The 18069-nt window shown below is 40.1% G+C and overlaps 1 protein-coding gene across 1 annotated transcript in view; it reads left to right on the forward strand.

Annotated features, from left to right (window-relative positions):
- Positions 1-17829, forward strand: part of A2M (alpha-2-macroglobulin) — a 70226-nt gene extending 52397 nt beyond the window's left edge. The window contains exons 24-36 of the mRNA XM_020994244.2: positions 651-827; positions 1121-1196; positions 3654-3810; positions 4219-4293; positions 4899-5079; positions 5668-5894; positions 10136-10354; positions 10697-10824; positions 11286-11376; positions 11773-11841; positions 12549-12651; positions 17260-17301; positions 17653-17829. Coding sequence (XP_020849903.1) covers positions 651-827; positions 1121-1196; positions 3654-3810; positions 4219-4293; positions 4899-5079; positions 5668-5894; positions 10136-10354; positions 10697-10824; positions 11286-11376; positions 11773-11841; positions 12549-12651; positions 17260-17301; positions 17653-17675 — 1568 coding nt within the window. The 3' untranslated portion in view covers positions 17676-17829. The remainder of the gene's footprint in view (positions 1-650; positions 828-1120; positions 1197-3653; positions 3811-4218; positions 4294-4898; positions 5080-5667; positions 5895-10135; positions 10355-10696; positions 10825-11285; positions 11377-11772; positions 11842-12548; positions 12652-17259; positions 17302-17652) is intronic.
- Positions 17830-18069: the final 240 nt, after the last annotated feature.

Genomic DNA, 18069 nt, shown 5'->3' on the forward strand with positions numbered 1-18069 from the left:
AGCCAAGTCTAAAGAGCAGACTGGGTCAAAACTAACAGCAAAATAAAATCCAAAAAAAACCCCAGTAGACTGAAGACTCAGAGATTCTGTGTCTGGTCAACAAAAAAGACGTTGAGCTAGACTAGGAAAATCCCAATTTATCTCTTTCCCCATTCTCTTGGTAAATTTTTAGGATTGGTACAGCTTGCTCCCACCTCACCTACAGTTTTTATGAAATTCTCCATGGAGAACTACCATCAGCCCTGACGCCATCGTTAATCACGGACTGACTGTACATTACTATACATCTCTCTCATTTGCCTCACTCTCTTAACTTTCCCTAGACCCATCCCCTTCCTAAATTCTCTCTACTTTTACTTCCTCACTGCTTGTAACTCATTTTTTCAGTTGCAATTTTAAAGATGAGTTATTTGTCTTTGAGGCATATTCCTATTTAGTGTCTCTGATTTCTCATCTCATTTACTTCACAAGGGGCAGCTAGGTGGCACAACGGATAGAGCACAGGCCCTGGAGTCAGGAGGACCTGAGCTCAAATCCAGCCTCAGACACTTGATGTTTACTATCTGTGTGACCGTGGGCAAGTCACTTAACCCCAATTGTCTCACTAAAAAATAAAAATGAAGAAAAGCAAGAAATCATGTACTTCACAGGTGACATCCTTGGATCTGCTGTGAGAGACACACAAAATCTCCTCAAGATGCCCTATGGCTGTGGAGAGCAGAATATGGCCCTGTTTGCTCCCAACATTTATGTCCTGAATTATTTGAAAGAAACAAACCAGCTAACACCAGAGATCAAGTCCAAGGCAATTGGATTCCTCCAAAGTGGTAAGACAAGGGAAGGAAACTATACCCCATGGTTTTAGCTATTCCCTTCACAAATATATTTGAGTTAGCAATTCCCTGGAAAACATCTGGCATCATGGCAACCCTTCCTTACCATCTAATAAGAGTGTTGGAACTTGAACCTTTCACACTCCTGGGGGATCTTGTGTAATAGGATTAGTTATTACTATTCTTATATACTTCAGTGCCCTCTCTGACCTGGCCCACACTGACAAAGAGCCTAGATCACCATAAGATATTTCTAATGATGAATTTGATAAAACATCTTATTTTAGGTTACCAGCGGCAGCTAAACTATAAACACTCAGATGGCTCCTACAGCACCTTTCACCATAGCGAGAGTAACACCTGGTAAGATGTTTTGCTGTCCATTGTCACTCCTGGTCCTGTGATAACAAGGTTCAGTTATTGGTTGGGGGAAATTAATTAATAATTAAGTTATTATAATATCAATTAGATATTAATTAAATACATGAAATTCTTAGACAATTCCTATGAAAAAGACCCTGATTTAGTGGACTGCAAGTTCAACATGGGTCACTAATAAGGTATGTCAGCTAAAAATATCTTATGTAATTTCAGACTGGAGAAATAGAAGCAGAGTATCCAGAACAAAGCCAGTGTAGTTCCTCTTTGTTTTTGCCTGGCTTTCCAACATCTGGGGTGTTAGGTTTAGTTCTGAACCCCCATGTTTTAGGAAGCACTTTGACACAAGTTAGAACATGTCCAGAGGAGACAGACAAGGATTGGGTGAAGGAAGTGGTAATGTAATGCTAGAGAAAAGGAAACTTGGGGTAGATTGGTACGATAACGGTCTTTAACTATTTGAAAGTCTGCCATGTAGAAGTAAGGCAAGTTTTATATCACCCCAAAAGGCATAAATGGATAAGTGTTGCAGAGAGGCGGGTTTCCAGTTGGTATCAGGAAAAAGTTTCTTAACGACTATGGTGGTCCATAAGTGAAATGGACTGCCTAACAGGGAAATCAGTTCCCCGTTAAGGGAGTTCTTTAATCAAAGGCTGAATTGCTACTGCTAAGAGTCTGTGAAAGGGGATTCCTGCTCAGGTATAAAGTATACTGGATGACCCAAGACCTTCCAGCTGAGAAATTCTATTATTGCTCTAATTTGAGGGGAGGAAAACTATGGCCCCAAGGCTAAATCCAAGCTCAGAGTAACTTTTAGATTTTAAAATAGTTTTATTTTAAAATGTAAAAACCATTCTTAGCTCACAGGGCAGAATTTCGCCCTTGGGCCATAGTTTGGACCCCTACTCTGGATATCATTGTCCATCATCTAGAAAGGCTAGGAGCTGAATCTAGAAAAGCATCGGTCATTACGGAGAAGATGTTACCAATTTGTCTTAAGTAAGACAATTATTCTTGACCAAGACCAAAGAAGGATTAGACTTATTATGCTTGGCCTGTGAGGATGAAGCTGGAACCAATGGACAGAAATTACAGAGGAAGATTTCAATTTAATAGGACATAATTTCCTAATAATTAGAGCTGTCCAGAAAAGCTATGGACTAGCCTGATAGGTAGTGAGTTCTCTGCCACTAGAGGTGGGGGGCCACCTTTGAGGACTTTCTACTCTAGGATTCTATGATTTTACAGAATAAGTAGAAAGATAGAGAAATGAATAGAAAGCTATGGAGTAAGGGGGTGACAGGGAGGAAAAGGAAGCTTAAAGTTTTTGAGGCAGGTAGATATTGAAGATCATATCATATGGCAAGAACTGTAAGTGAAGTAATTCTTTTATCCTGGAAATACATGAAAAAAGATAAAACGGAATTGTCAAATTGGTAATCAGACAGCAAAAATTTCCTCAATAGCCTCAAAAAAATAAAAGCTCAGACCTTTACATCCATAAGAAAGAGAACCTGAAGGCAAAGGTTGAATTCACAGAATGAATTAGAGGGAAGGTGAAGCCAAACAGAACTGGGAGATTCCTCATTAGTCAAGTCAAATCAACAAGCATTTAAGTGCCTACTATGTGCTAGGCAATATGCTAAGCACTTGGGGTACAAAGAAAGGCAAAAAAAAATCAAACAAAAAACAACCCAACCAACCAAAAAAATCCCAAACAGTCCTTGCTCTCAAGGAGCTCACACTTCTAATGGAGGAGACAACATGAAAACAATTGTATATAAACAAGATAAGATACTGTATTGGGATAAATTGGGAGTAGTCTCAGAGGGAAGGCACTAAGATGAAGGAGGACTGGGAAAAACTCCTTGCAGAAGGTGGGACTCTGAGACTTGAAGGAAGCCAGGAGGCAGAGATGAGGAGGGAGAGAGTTCTTGGCATGGAGGACAGCCAGTGAAACTCCCTCCTCTTCTCTCTGTCTCAGAAACTTTATCGTATTTCAAGGCTTAGTTCACTTCACCATTTCTTTTGTGATCCCCACCTGTTCCCCACCCTAACCGTCAAACTCTATGCACCCTTTCCATCCTTAAATTATCCTGTATTTACTTCTCGGTCCATGTTGTATTCCCCAATGGAATGAAAGTTCCTTTGAGGCAGAGACTGTTACATTTAGCTATCGCCAGCGCAGCACCCCACACATAGTAGATCTTTCATAAATTGTTAAAAATTGAATTAAGGTTAATTTTAGGCTAGTGGAGGAAGTGTGGGGATGGGATGAGGAAGAAACTCCAACATTAAAAGCATTAAATCCTGTTCTAAGCTCTACTAGTAGCTGGTTCTTGTGGGCATTGGGATTAGATGGCACCTAGGCCTAAAAAAGAGCGTAGAATCATGTTATCAAAACAAAAACTTCAGCCCTCTACTGTTTCTTTCCCTGGGCAGGCTTACTGCTTTTGTGCTCAAGTCTTTTGCACAGTCTCAGCCATATATCTTCATAGATGAAACTCATATCAACCAAGCCCTCATTTGGCTGTCACGGAAACAGAAAGACAACGGCTGCTTCCAAAGCTCAGGTTCACTGCTGAACAATGCTCTTAAGGTGAGGTGTAGGCACAGGCGTAAGTAGAAGGTTTAAGTCCTGCTGGTCTTGTAACATGGTTCATATCAAAGATGACTGAAGGAAGGAAGGGCATGAGACCTCCTGGGATGGAATGTGAGGGAGATGGCCATAGTCAACAAGGGTAGAGACTAGGTCTGGCAGTCATTCTTGTTCTTTTTTTGTACTTGCATCCACAATAGCACAGGGCTTGGAACATAAGGACTAAATAAATACTTTTCATCACTCAGCACGAGAGAAATTAATGGAGGTTCGTAGTCTGATAGGGATATATCTATATGGGAAAACCTTCCTTGGGGAAATAGAAGAGGAAGTGGTGACAATTAAGGTGAGCGGAGACATCTTCTAGGAAATCTGAAAGCTGAGCATTTCTGTCTCTCTTCTTTACAGGGTGGGGTAGAAGATGAATTGACGCTCTCTGCCTACATCACCATCTCTCTGCTGGAGATACCTCTTGCTATCACTGTATGTGACCTCTCATCACCCTGAAATATTTCATTATACCCAGTTGCTTCTATAAAAAGAAATGATCAGCAATATGGCATCTCACCCAAAATATCAATATTTTGAGTAGAACTGTGGGCACTAGAGCTGTGGGATTTGAGGGGAGAGGAATGGGTTAAGTTGATTTATCCCCACCCCATTACATATGTTTGCAAAGCCTCATAAACCATAGTTCATTCAAAGATGAACAATAGGTAGCTTTGCCCACAGGAAATGGATGAAGAAGCCCAAAGATAAGGGAAAGGACTAAAAACAAGTGGTACTATTCAGGGTCATTTTTAAAAGGATTTGAGATTTTCAGAAATGAATATGACATTTATGAATGCATGGTATGTCCCAAATTATCATTATTTTTATATTTCTTCATTTTCTTCACTTACAGATTGGTTTTGACATGTTCATATATAACCTAGTTATTAAATAATACATTTTCGAAAGTGTTCAATTCTTTTTTGAGTCACCCCCTATATTCTGTAGCCCACGTCAAGCTTCTGTCCTACTCCTTCCCTTGTTCTTGTCCTTGGGGCAACACGTATGTCAAGACCTCTCTCCATCCTCTCTTACAGCACCCTGTTGTCCGGAATGCACTTTTCTGCCTGGAGTCAGCCTGGATAATGCAACAAACTGGGGTCTCTGAGAGCAATGTCTATACCAAAGCATTATTGGCCTATGCCTTTGCCCTGGCAGGAAATCACGCCAAAAGAGGAGAGGTGTTAGCAGCGTTGGACAAGGAAGCTGTGAAGAAAGGTGAGAGGCTCTTGTGGGGACTTTAATCCTAATTCCTACTTTCTTCTCACATTAATTCCCTGCTCTGTCCAGGAAGAGGAAGGAGCTCCTGGGCTACTGGGTTTAAACCCTCAGCCTTTGTTCAGGATTTCTCTGATGAGCAGGACTACTTACTCAACTCACACAAAATAAGATCAGAGTTTTTATAGCAAAGCTTTCCCTGAGGTCTCACCTTGTACAGTGGGAAGGATCAGTAGAAGACACACAGTAGGTGAATCATGCTACTACAATCCCACATGCCAGGGCCATTTTATTTTATTTCGACCAGACCCGTAATTACATCAGAGTAGAGAGAACTCATGAAAAGCTTCCTCTGCCAATTCAGATTGGCACCTTCTCTGAGACTCAAAATCTTATGGAGTTGCCTACATAGAATTACAGGTCTGGATACAAAACAAAGAAGTAATAATGTATAAGAGCTGATTATTGCAGCTGTAGCTAAAACCATGTTGCAGTTTTGGGTCTGCTCTAATTAATTAGTGTAATTGTACAGTTGCTTCTTATTAAACACTAGTAGGTATTGATTCACACTCTATTCTTACCCTGAAGATAACTCAGTCTACTGGCAGCGCCCAGAGAGACCCCAGGCGCCAGCAGGACCGTACTCCTATCACTCCCAGGCTCCCTCTGCTGAAGTGGAGATGACTTCCTATGTGCTCCTCGCACACCTCACTGGCTTTCCTGTCCCATCCCCTGAGGACCTATCGATGGCATCTCGCATTGTGAAATGGATCACCAAGCAGCAGAATCCTCATGGGGGATTCTCTTCTACTCAGGTGTGGAGCAATCTTAAATCCAGCTACCAAATCAGGTAGCAAAGGGGAAACAACTAATTAGAAGAAGGGAGATGGTGGAAACAGAATGAGATGAGAAGACTATTTCTATTGGCATTTTAGTGATAAAGTTTTGAGGGGAAAAAGGAAACTAATCAGGACTGATATGGTGATCCACTCCCTATCCCATAATGCTGCTATACAATTTTTTCCTTATAACTTCCTAAAACAATTTCATATCACTGGTATTATGGGGCCTAGGATAGGCCTATAGTTTCAAAAATCTCAAGAGTAGTTTCCTCTAAGGAAATGAAATGACAGATCATGAAGAATCTAGGGAAGGAAATTCCTCCTTCCTTAATGGAAGAAATCAAGAGTCTCAACCAAATTATTTTTTTTAACTTCTAAAAAAAATTTTATTTTTCCCAATTACGTGTAAAGACAAATTTTGACATTCATTAAAAAACAAATTCTCTTTCTCTCTACCTCCTCCCTGAGACAGTAAGCAGTTTGATATAGGTTATCATTTGCAATCATGCAAAACACATTTCCATATTAGTCATTCCACCAAATTCTTTATGGAAATTTGGTGTAGGATAGACTGTATGACCGACCCTTCCCATTCATTCTCTTTTTCTCAAACTTTCTGTTTCAAAATGGCTTCTCTGAAGACTACCTTCCTTATACTTTCCTTATATTTTGTAGGGACGTCCTTATATTTTATAGTCACGTCCCTTATACTTTCCCTCTCCACTTGTCATAATTCTGAATGCCTTATCTTTTTCTTCATGGAAGCATTTTGATGGCTGTAGCAAATAGGAGGCTGTAGGAGTTTGGTACTTCCCATGAATGGTGGCAGTGTGAAGAGCAGTTAGTGGCCAAGACCATAAATATTTTTTTACATAGTACAGTGCCTAGCACATGGTAGGTTCTTAATAAATATTTGTTGAATGGTTGATTGGCATCATCCAGTTAGTCAATAGACACTTACTTTCATGCTTTTATTCTATGGCAGGCATTTTGCTAAGCTGTGGGAATACAAACAAGGGTAAAAACCTATCCTTGACTTCAAAGATCTCACATTCTAATGGGGGAGACAAGTGTAAATACATGAATATTTAAAATATATAGAGTAGATAGAAGGCAATTTCAGAAGGAAGGCATTAGCAGCTGCAGGGCTGGGAAAAACTTCCTGCAGAAAATAGGATTTGGGGCAGCTAGGTGGCACGGTGGATAGAGTGCTAGGCTTGGCATCAGGAAGACTTATCTTCATGAGTTCAAATCTGGCCTCAAACTAACTGTATGACCCTGGGCAAGTCATTTAACACCAATTGCATTAAAAAAAGAAAAGAAAATAAGATTTCACTTAAATCTTGAAAGAAGCCAGAGAAATGTAGAGGCAGAAGTGAGGAGGGCGAGCATGCTGGACAAGAGGGACAGCCAATGAAAAGGCACAAGACGCCCTTGTTGCTATTCCTTGCATACCAGTATAAGTCAGTTATAGTATGAAGAGTCCTATAAGTAGGAAGGGGCAAGGTTATGAAGAACTATAAATGCCAAAGGACCTTGCTTTTAGAAGTAAGAGGGAGCCATTGGGATTATTGAGTAGGAGAGAGGGATGACATGGTCAGACTTACACTTCAGAAACATCATTTTGGCAGCTAACAAAAAGAAGGAGAAGAGTTGAGAAGGACTTGAGGTAGGAATATCAGTTGGAAGATTATTGCAATAATAGTCCAGGCAAGAGATGATGAAAGTGTGGTCTAGAGTGATGGCTGTATAAATGGAGAGAAGGTGTAATGTATGTGATATGTGAAGAAAGAAATACAATATTTGGCAATTAATTGGATATATGAGGTGAATTTGAGTGAGGAGTCAAGGTGACACCCTTAAAGTAATAGAAAAGTTGGGAAGAAGGAAGAGTTTTTGGGGAAAGATAATGAATTCTCTTTTGGACTTGTTGACTTTGAGATGCCTGAGGAACATAGAGTTTGAGATATCCAGTGGGCGATGGGGGATTATAGCTCAAGTGAGAGCCTAGGATTAAATATTTAGATCTGAGAATCATTAGCATAGAGAGAGGATCATTGAACCCATGGGAGCTCATGAGATAATCAAGTAAGACAATATGGATAAGAAGGCCTAGGCAAAGGAGACTGAGAAAGATCTCTTGGACAGATAGGAGAAGCAGCAGATTATAGTATTAGGAGAACCAGAAAGGAGAAAATAATTAAGGAAGAGACAGAGATCAGATGCTACAGAGAGATCAAAAAGGAAGCTTTGAGAAAAAAACTATTAGACTTGGCCATTAAAAGACCTTTGGTAACTTTGGAGAAAGCAGTTTCAGGTAAGTTATAAAGTCTAAAGGTAGATTGAAGAGGGTTTAAAAGAAAGTACAAAAAGAAGAAGTAGAGTTTAGCTTCAAAGAGAAGGAAATATATAGGACAATAACTAGCAGAGATGATAGGGTTTTTAAAGGATGAGGGAGACAAGAGCATGTTTTTCAGCAGCAGGGAAGGAGCCAGTAGATTAGGATAGACTGAAGAAAAGAGAGAGAGACAGAGTGGAAATGATAGTGAGGGCAATATGTTGGAGAAGATGAGAGTGAATGGGATGAAGAAGATGGGGGAGGCAGCTAGGTGGCGCTAGGTGGATAGAGGCCCTGAAGTCAGGAGGACCTGAGTTCAAATTCGGCCTCAGACCAAATACTTGACACTTACTAGCTGTGTGACCCTGGGCAAGTCACTTAACCCCAATTGCCTAAATATATATATATATATATATATATATGTATGTATAGATGGGAGGGGTTGGTCTTGTTGAGAAGGTGACCTCTTCATTTGAGAAAGGAGTAAAGAAGGAGAGAGTTAATGGAGATGTCTAAGTGATATGAGAGGAGGAGGAGGAAAGAAAAGGAAGAACTCAGGGTAAAGGACTTCAATTTTTCCCATGAGGTATTGAGGTGAAGTCCTCCTCTGAGAGGGTTTGGAACTAACACTGAATCAGATATCAAACTTGCAGCCCATAGGCTGCAAGGCCCAGCAAAACTCCTGAGTGCAGTCTGAACCAGATTAAAATACAATTAGGAAATGTTTAACAACATGAGTAAAAATATGATATAACACAAATAATTTTAATTTGTGGTTCTCTAAGCCAATATGAGGCCAGCAGGGATGTATTTCAGTTTGTGTTTGACACCAGTACCATCCATCAAATTCCAATCCTGTACCTTCCACAAAAACACCCACATTGTCCTTCTTGTAAGTTTTCTTTGAACACAACCATCATTCATTGGTTTTTGAAAAACACAATTTTAGGTGAAGTGACTTATAAGTTCTAATTAGGTCCATAGACAGAATTCCATGGTTATCTCTCCTACATAGGAGATACAGCACTTAATTTGTCCCCTTACCATCTTTTAAAAAATTATTATTCTAAATTCAGTAGCCATTAAAAAGTCAAATAAACATAATTTAAAATATTTCATATAGATTTCAAATTATTTGCAATGTGCTTGTAAAATGTACATGTTAACTTTGAGTAAGACAGCATGACAGAATAGATAGAGAGCCATTCTCAGAGGCAGCAAGACATTGAGTCAAGTCCTCCCTCTGACACCTATTGGCTATGTGACTCTGGATAAATCACTTAACTTTTCAGTGACCCAAGTCACTCTCTTAGATTATAAATTGCAGGTACTGATCTGCATTAGGAGTGGGAGTTTCCTCACAAAGAATTCCTTATGCCAGTGAAATCATAGGTCCAGTCCCAAAACTAATTAGCTTTATGACAGTAAATGCTAAACATCCTGTTTATTTCTATGCCTCCTTCTGGTCACTTTTTTCTTTTACGGATTTTTTAAATGTCAGCTGTAGGATAAAAGAGAGTCAAAGTACTTATAGGGGGGTGAGAGAAGAGGGTCTTACTACGTATGGGATGGGAGTTGGATAAGAAATGGCAGAGAGGAGGAAATAGAGATTACCAAAATTTATATCCCTTCTCACATATTTTTTAATGCGTATGACAAGTAAGCAAATAAATAAATAAAAATAGAACAAAACAAAAACCCTCAGGGACATTCATCCTAGAGGTGAGTATGTAGACTACATCCCTGGCATATTTTAGAAGATGTTCAAGTAATGCAGCTATCCTAATGCTATCCTGGTGGCACTCAACATAGGGCTTTGGCATCACATCCTCCAAATGTTTACCCCACTGGGGACTCCCACATTCATCTCTTCTAGGACACAGTGGTTGCACTACAAGCCCTGTCCCGATATGGAGCAGCCACTTACAGTACAAGTGAGACACCTGTCGAGGTGACTATCCAATCTTCTGGAGGCTTTTCTGAAAAATTTCAAGTGGACTCTGCCAACCGCCTACTCCTACAGCAAGTCTCATTGCCAGGGGTCCCGGGAGAGTACAATGCAGGAGCAAAAGGGAAAGGATGTGTGTATCTTAAGGTGAGACTCCTAGGGGTACGGTGGGGAGAGTTAACCTTACCTGTGAGATATGCTCATTCCCCTCATGGAAAGTCATGAAGAGAGGCAGCTAGGTGGTGCAGTGGATAGAGCACCGATCCTGAAGTCAGGAGGAACTGAGTTCAAATCCAGCCTCAGACCAAACACTTGACACTTATTAGCTGTGTGACCCTGGGCAAGTCACTTAACCCTAATTGCCTAAAAATATAAAAATAAATTAAAAAAATAGAAAGTCACAAAGAGAGCTGGTGGTGATGGAAGGTGATAATGAAATAACTATCCTGGGGACACAAAGAAACTGACCCTGTTTTTAATATTCTACAGACATCTCTGAAATACAATGTCCATGTGGAGAAAGCACTATCTCCATTTCATCTGTTAGTGCAGACCATTCCCCCAACCTGTGATTCTGCAAAAGCCCATAAAACCTTCCGGATCTCATTTAATGCCAGGTAAAACCTTCCGTCTTCACCTTTTGATTCAGAGAGCTAGAGTTCTCCACCACTTGGTTAAGCTAAAGAGATTTAATGCAATGACCTTGGAAAGTAAGCTCTTGAACTGAATTAAATTTTATAATAAATAGTAAGTAAAAATTAAAATTAAATAAAATATTAGAAGAAGAGCGTATTCTCAAATGTGAACAGTGCAGATTGTGTAGAATGAGAATATATTGACTCTATCTTTAGTTTTCAACTTAAATTTTCTGAGAGGGAAAAGGATCTGTTTCTTTTCTTAAGCTTTTTAAGTATTTTTTTCTTTTTTTTCCATAAGCTTTTAGTAATGCAGAAAAGGAAGAGCTTGTTGTATGAGGGTGGTTTGGGAAAGTTTTCAGAAGGAAGCAGAATTTGAATTAGACCCCAAAGGATTAGGAGATATTTGTAGACTCTAATTCCTTTCTTCCATGCATCTACAGTTACATAGGAAGTCGTCCTGCCTCCAACATGGTGATTATCGATGTGAAGATGGTGTCGGGTTTCATCCCTGTAAAACCATCTGTGAAGACGGTATGTACATTGTGAGCACCATAAACCCTATATAGCAGGGCTAGCCGTGGACCCACCCTAAAACTACAATCTTGTCCAAACCCAGTGAAAATCAATGTGAATCTAAGATCTGCATTGCTTCTATGCCCAGGAAAGCCAATTCAGTTCCATAAGGACTACTTGCATTCAGCCCTGTGCTCATTACGATAAGATCTACAAGAAGAGAAGAGTACATTTTATCTTTTCTCATCTTTGTTCTTTTTGCAGTAGAGTCCTTACCTATAAAACCCATTTGAGACCTCATCACTGTCCTGTTTTAGAAATCCAACTCTCTCTCTCTCTGTGCTTATTTCTTTTAGTGATCTCTAGGGATTCCATTTATTTAATAACATTTGTGATGTCTCCCATTTTTTTCAGCTTGTAACATCTGGTCACCTGAACAAGGTGGAAATGAGCACTAATCATGTCTTGCTTTATGTGGAAAAGGTGAGAGTCCTTCACCCTTATCTCATTAAATAAGAAAAGTCAAATCTGTTCTAGTTTAATTTGAAAGTGGCCTGCTGTAATCCATGTTAAAACTGGGGTATTTTCCCTTCTCTTTTATAACATTTCAAACTTCTCTGAGGTCTGCAGAAACATGGTTTATAGAGAAATTAGGATATGTGGTTTTCCTGTGATAGCTCTTATTGGGGTCCTCTTCCTAGAATAGCCAATGGCTACTTAGCTATATGAATCATTTTAAGGGTACCAAGGAAAGAAGGAAGTGAACGGGAGTTAGCCGGTATGACTTTGTTCCCCATTCTAAAACATCCATAAAGAAAAAAAAACCATCCTATTTGTCTAAATATTTTATGGGACTTTAAAGCAAACAAGACAGATTTCACAGGGTAAACATAAAAATCAGCCTCATCACTTTATTCTCACTTCATACAATGCCTAATATCATGACATTTGGAAATGTTCAAGTGATTGACCTTTTCCACTCTTTCATCCCAAGATTTGCTGCCACATGAACACAGAAAGGTTGATAAGTCAGCAGAGTTTATGGATCAAGCCTGCTTTGGGTGTTGTGGGGGAATAAGGAAGAAATGGAAGGCAATGCCTGCAACGCCTCCTCTGTTACTTTGACTGTGTGATCTGAAATAAATCTCTTAACCTGTCAGGTTGTTACTCATGCCTGTTTTCCCTTCTAGATGACCAATCAGCCATTGTCCTTTTCCTTCACTGTGACCCAAGATATTCCAGTAAGAGACCTGAAACCAGCTGTGGTGAAAATCTATGATTACTATGAAACAGGTGAGTGTGACCTAAAAACACTAAACAAACTAAACTTTTTACCTCTCTGATCCTCTCCAGTCACTCCTTTTTCTTTCATTCATTTTTTTTGCCTAGCAAGTTAAATTTTATTTTATTTTTTAAATGAAAATCTGCCTTCTCTCTTTCCCACCTCTCTCCTCTCTTCCTATCCTCCCTCCTGAATTGAGAAAGCAAGAAAAACAAAACCCCTGTTACAGACATGACAAGTCAAACAAAACGAATTTACACATTGGCCGTGTCCCAAAAAAATACGTTTCAGTCTGTACTCTGAGTCCATCAGGAGGATGAATGACTGTCTATATCAGTCTCTGTTCTCTATCAGGAGGTGGATGGCATAGTTAATCATGAGTCCTCTGGAATCATGCTTAGTCACTGTGTTGATCAGATCTGTCAAGCCTTTCAAAGTCGTTCATCCTTTCAATATTGTTTTCTGTGTATAAATGGTCCTCCTGGTTCTGCTCACCACTTCCTGGTTTCCTTTTGGCTCGTCTTTATTCTCCCTCCTCCATCTGACCCTCTGAGCCCCAGTTTCCTCAGGACATTGGACTTGAGACCTCTGAGGTCCCTTCTGGCTCTCAGTTCTGGAATCCAATAATTTTGCTAGAAATTCCAAGAGGCAGCATTCTTGTGCAAAGGAACCTAGACTTGGAGCCTGGACGCATGGCTTGGGTACTTCCTAGTGACCTTGAGCAAGTCACTTGATTTTTCTGATGTAGTTTTCTCTGCTATAAAATAGTAAAATAATTCTTGTACTCTCAACCCCATAGGGTTGTTCTGCAAGGTTATTTGAAAACAAAGAACCTTGTACATCTTTAAACATTATAATGTTAAATGCAGGCCATAAATTCAGCATATACTTGGTGCTTATTACATGCCATGCAGTTAGGCATCCAAAACCAGATATGCTCATAGGAGAAGTTAGACCAGATGGTTAAAATGCAAGATGGCTAGGTGCAAAGATGTGGTACTCATTGCAAGGATGGGGTTGGTTGGGGGGTGGGCAGAGAATTGGCCACAGGGAGAATTCCAAACTCTACCCAAGCACACTGCTTGGCATCTATCTGAAACTTAATAAATGTCTATTAAGTTGGAATAGCATTGTAGTCTTTCCAGTCACCCAAGTTGGCAACCTAAGCATCATCACCTTGACTCTTCCCTGTCCCCCTCCCTTCATATCTAATAAGCAGCCAGGTCTTATTGATTTCTCCTCCACAATATATCTCACATAAGTTGCCTTTTCTCTACTGATACGGCAATTACCTTAGTTAAAGCCCTGTCTCACCTGGACCATTTCAATAGTCTCATAATTGATCTCCCCATAACTGGTCAAGAAGCTAGGTGGCATAGTGATTGGAGTGCTGGGCCTGGAGTCAGAAAGAACTGAGTTCAAATCTGGCTCAGACATTTGCTAGCTTTGAGATACTGGGCAAGCCACTTTACCTTTCTCTGCCTCAGCTCCCTCATCTGTAAAATGGGGATAATAAAAGCATCTCCCTTCCAGGGTTGTTGTGAGGATCAGGTGATATAGTGTTTGGAGAGCCCCTGGCACCTAGTTAGTACACTTAATAAATGTTTGTTTCCTTCCTTCCAGTCTCAGTCCATCTCTAATCCATCTTTCAGACCACAACCAGGTCAACATATCTAAAGCACAGTTCTACTCTCAGGTCTAAACTCGTGACTCACTGACTCCACTCTTATCTATTGCACCACTTAGCTCCCTCAGTATTAACAAAACATAACGTCCATCACTGTAAGGCAGCTAGAGAAAGATGAACAAACACTTCCACGCTGAAAAGGAGGAAGAAAAAGAATTTGCATAATTCACGGGCCCCAAACCTACAGAAATACTTTTGGAATTCAGCCAGCAATGTGTTGAAGTAGAACCAAAGTCTGAGTCACGTGGACTTGTTTGGAGAAACAGAAGGGTTTAATATGACTATTCAGAACCAAGTCATTGCTGCCAGCAACTCCTGAAAGGTTATTTTGAAGGAGCCCAGATTTAGGGAAAAATGTAGAGCATGGAAAGAGATAGAGGGGGCTGTGCAACATCCCAGGACAGCTAGGTGGCGCCATAGTGCACAGAGTAGGCAGCCTGGAGTCAGGAAGACTCATCTTCCTTTAGTCCAAATCTGGCCTCAAACATTTACTATCAGTGTGACCCTGGGCAAGTCACTTAACTCTATTTGCCTGAGTTTCCTCATCTGTAAAAATGAGCTGGAGAAGCAGATGGCAAACCACTCCAGTATCTTTGCCAAGAAAATCCCAAATGGCGTCATGAAGAGTGAGATATGACTGAAACCACTCAACAATATGTAACACATCCACCACAGGTGATAAAAGTTTTTCAGCTGCTAAATACCTAGCAAGGCCTGACTTGGTGTCTAAAATAATCCATCAGAAGCCTACGATCTTTCGTGGATTGGCAGATGGCAAATCTCCACAGTACAAATACAGACTGACCTCTCAATGCCCTTGGGAACCCAACCTACAAACAGTCCTAGAACCAGACCATTATCAGAACAAACAATTGCCTGGACTGTTTTGCCCAGACTTAACACTGATCTGTTAAAAACTCAAGAACAATATTTTAAATAGGTGTCACCACCCCAAATACTCATAATCACCTAACTACATGGCATGAAAACTTTCAAAGGATATATATTTGGCTGGGGGAAATCATAGGACAATGATTTTTTTGTGTGTAAGGAAAATTGCGTTAAAAGAAAAAAAATTCTGGCATCAAAATCACATGGAACAGGGTGAGGTTGACATCTTCCCTATTGTCCTTTTTGTCACTGATACAGAACCAGTAGCTGTATCAGGGATGGTTTCCATGAGCTTATGGGGGCAAAGTTTACATCTTAATAGTTGTATTTAATTACAAAAAAGGAGTTACATTAGTCACCTGTGTAAAAAAGTTCATAGAACAATGACTGTGAAGGAATTATAGTAACAAAGCAACTTGTCCCAAGACTATTTCTCGCTGGAAAAGATGAAAATGAGATGATGATGATGATGATGATAAAAATATTTATTGAATTGAAATGTAAGACCTCCTCCCACCTTCAAGGAGCTTACAATCTAGACATGAAATTAAGTCACATGGGCATGAAAAAGTAGCTAACAGATTAAAGCAGTAATTCAGACACAAGTTAAGGTACCTTCATTTCCAGAACATCCCTGACAAGGTTCATCTAGCTTCTACTTGAATACTCACATTGACAAAGAACTCATTGCTTACTGAGACAGCTTGTTCCCTTTTTGTACAACATTAATAGTTTGAAATTATTTTCTATTCAAGCCAAAATCTTTCCCCACTGTAATTTCCACCCATTGGTATTGTTTCTGCCCACTGGGGCCATGAAGAACATAATGCCTATATCCTGACTCAGCCCCGAGACCCAACCTTTCTCTCTCCTTGGATCTCCCATTATCTCTTCCTCTTGAGGATGCCAAGTTTGCCTGATCATGGTCTTGTACAATCCCATTCTGCTACCACTTCTGCACCGGATCTGAGCATTCACTCTAGGTGCCAGCCTAATCCTGCCTACCCTTACTGTTGCAGTGATAATTACTAGGACATACTCTAGCTAATGCTAGCTGAACTTAGTTCAGCCTGGGCATAAGTCAGGTCAAGAAGCATTTGTTAAGCACTTATTATTTGCCAGGCACATAAAAGAAAGCTGAAAAATGATGGTGGGGGATGAATGGAATATCCATGTAGGGGCATTGTAGAGAAAGTCCAGAGAGTCAGGAATACTCCGAAGAGAGGAAAAAAGACGTGGTTGGCCTGGGTGGCATCTTTAAAACAAAGGTTCTGGGAAGAGCTAACTACTCAGAGGATAAGGCATCAGAGAGGGGTGTACTCTAGTGCCCAAGGGTGAAGTGAACTTCCAGTATGAAGAGATTTTATCTTGATAAATAGAGGGACAAGAGAAAAGGTTGAACAAAGACGAGGCATGTTTTGAGGACTACATTTAGGCCAATTTGGGTATAATGTAGGTTTGTATATGGGATAATAACAGCAATAATGATAAAAATAATAGCTAGAATTCCTATAGTGCTTGCTGTGTGCCAGGCACTGTGCTAAGCTCTTACAAATATTATTTGATTTGATTCTCACAACAACCCTGGGAGGTTGGTGCTATTATTATCCTCATTTTACAGGTGAGGAAACTGAGGCAAACAGAAGTTAAGTGACTTGCCAAAGGTCACACAACCAGTAATTATCTGAAGTGGAATTTGAACTCAGGTCTTCTTGACTCCAGGCCCACATGCTAGCCAGCTGCTTCATTAAGAAAGTGGAGTCCTTCCTAGGTAGCTTAAATTTGAATATCCACATTTAGAACAAGGTTTCAAGGTGCTTCCAAGGAAAGGAAGGTATTATTAATTTTTTCCACTACTTAATGGTTAATAGAACATTGTTTCATCTCTAATATGGTGAAGTCAATTTACTTGGAGTTTTGACATGATATCCCTCTTTCCCACCACAAAGCAATCTAAGTACAGAAGACTAATGCACTTAAGATGTGTGCGTCAGTCCCCAGTCCTCCTCTCTCTCACCCTCACAATGTTTGTTTCTTTCAGATGAATTAGGTGTTGCTGAGTACCGTGCCCCCTGCAGCACAGGTAAGAAGCTACAGAATGTGTACCCAGATGTTTCTAGTTTATCTCTTGGCCTCTGTATCTAATTCTTTTATCTGCTAAGTCTCTTTCATGATGCACTGACCAATCATTGCATACGCACGGATGGAGAGAGGGTCCCTAACTCTGACCAGGCATCTCTGATGACAGTGATGCATCCCCCTCTTCCTCCAAGCCGCATGTTTATCGTGTGGTGAATATCTTTGCTGAGTCACACTTTTCCTCCGTAGCCTGCTTAACGGCTTTCTTTCACAGGGAGGCAGATCTAACTGGGGAAGTCACCCAATTGGTCTGAAACTTCAGGGAAGGTTTCTTGTTTCTCTCTTCTCTTCACAGATGAGGATCAAGGAAATGCTTAAGATCTGCATATGAGAACGAGACTTAGAAGCTTTGGTTTTCAACTTCTTCTAACCCAGAAAAGACTGTTGTTGGGTTTTTTGTTTTGTTTTGTTTTTTAGCAAAAACGAAAAACAACAACAAAATCTTGTTAAATAAACGTGTGAATAGCTTCAATAGCTGTGATTGCTCTTAATTCTTTTCTTTATTCATGCACCAACAATTTATTTATTTATTTATTTTTTGCAAGGCAATTGGGATTAAGTGACTTGCCCAGGGTCACACAGCTAGTAAGTGTCAAGTATCTGGTCTGAGAAACATATGTCCCATTCTGCATATCTTTCTTTATTTTTTTACTTATTTATCTTTTTTTGCTTTTTGGTGAGGCAGTTGGGGTTAAGTGACTTGCTAGTCACA

Source organism: Phascolarctos cinereus, unplaced genomic scaffold, assembly GCF_003287225.1.
Source record: "Phascolarctos cinereus isolate Bilbo 61053 unplaced genomic scaffold, phaCin_HiC Scaffold_1;HRSCAF=81, whole genome shotgun sequence".
NCBI lineage: Eukaryota > Metazoa > Chordata > Mammalia > Diprotodontia > Phascolarctidae > Phascolarctos > Phascolarctos cinereus.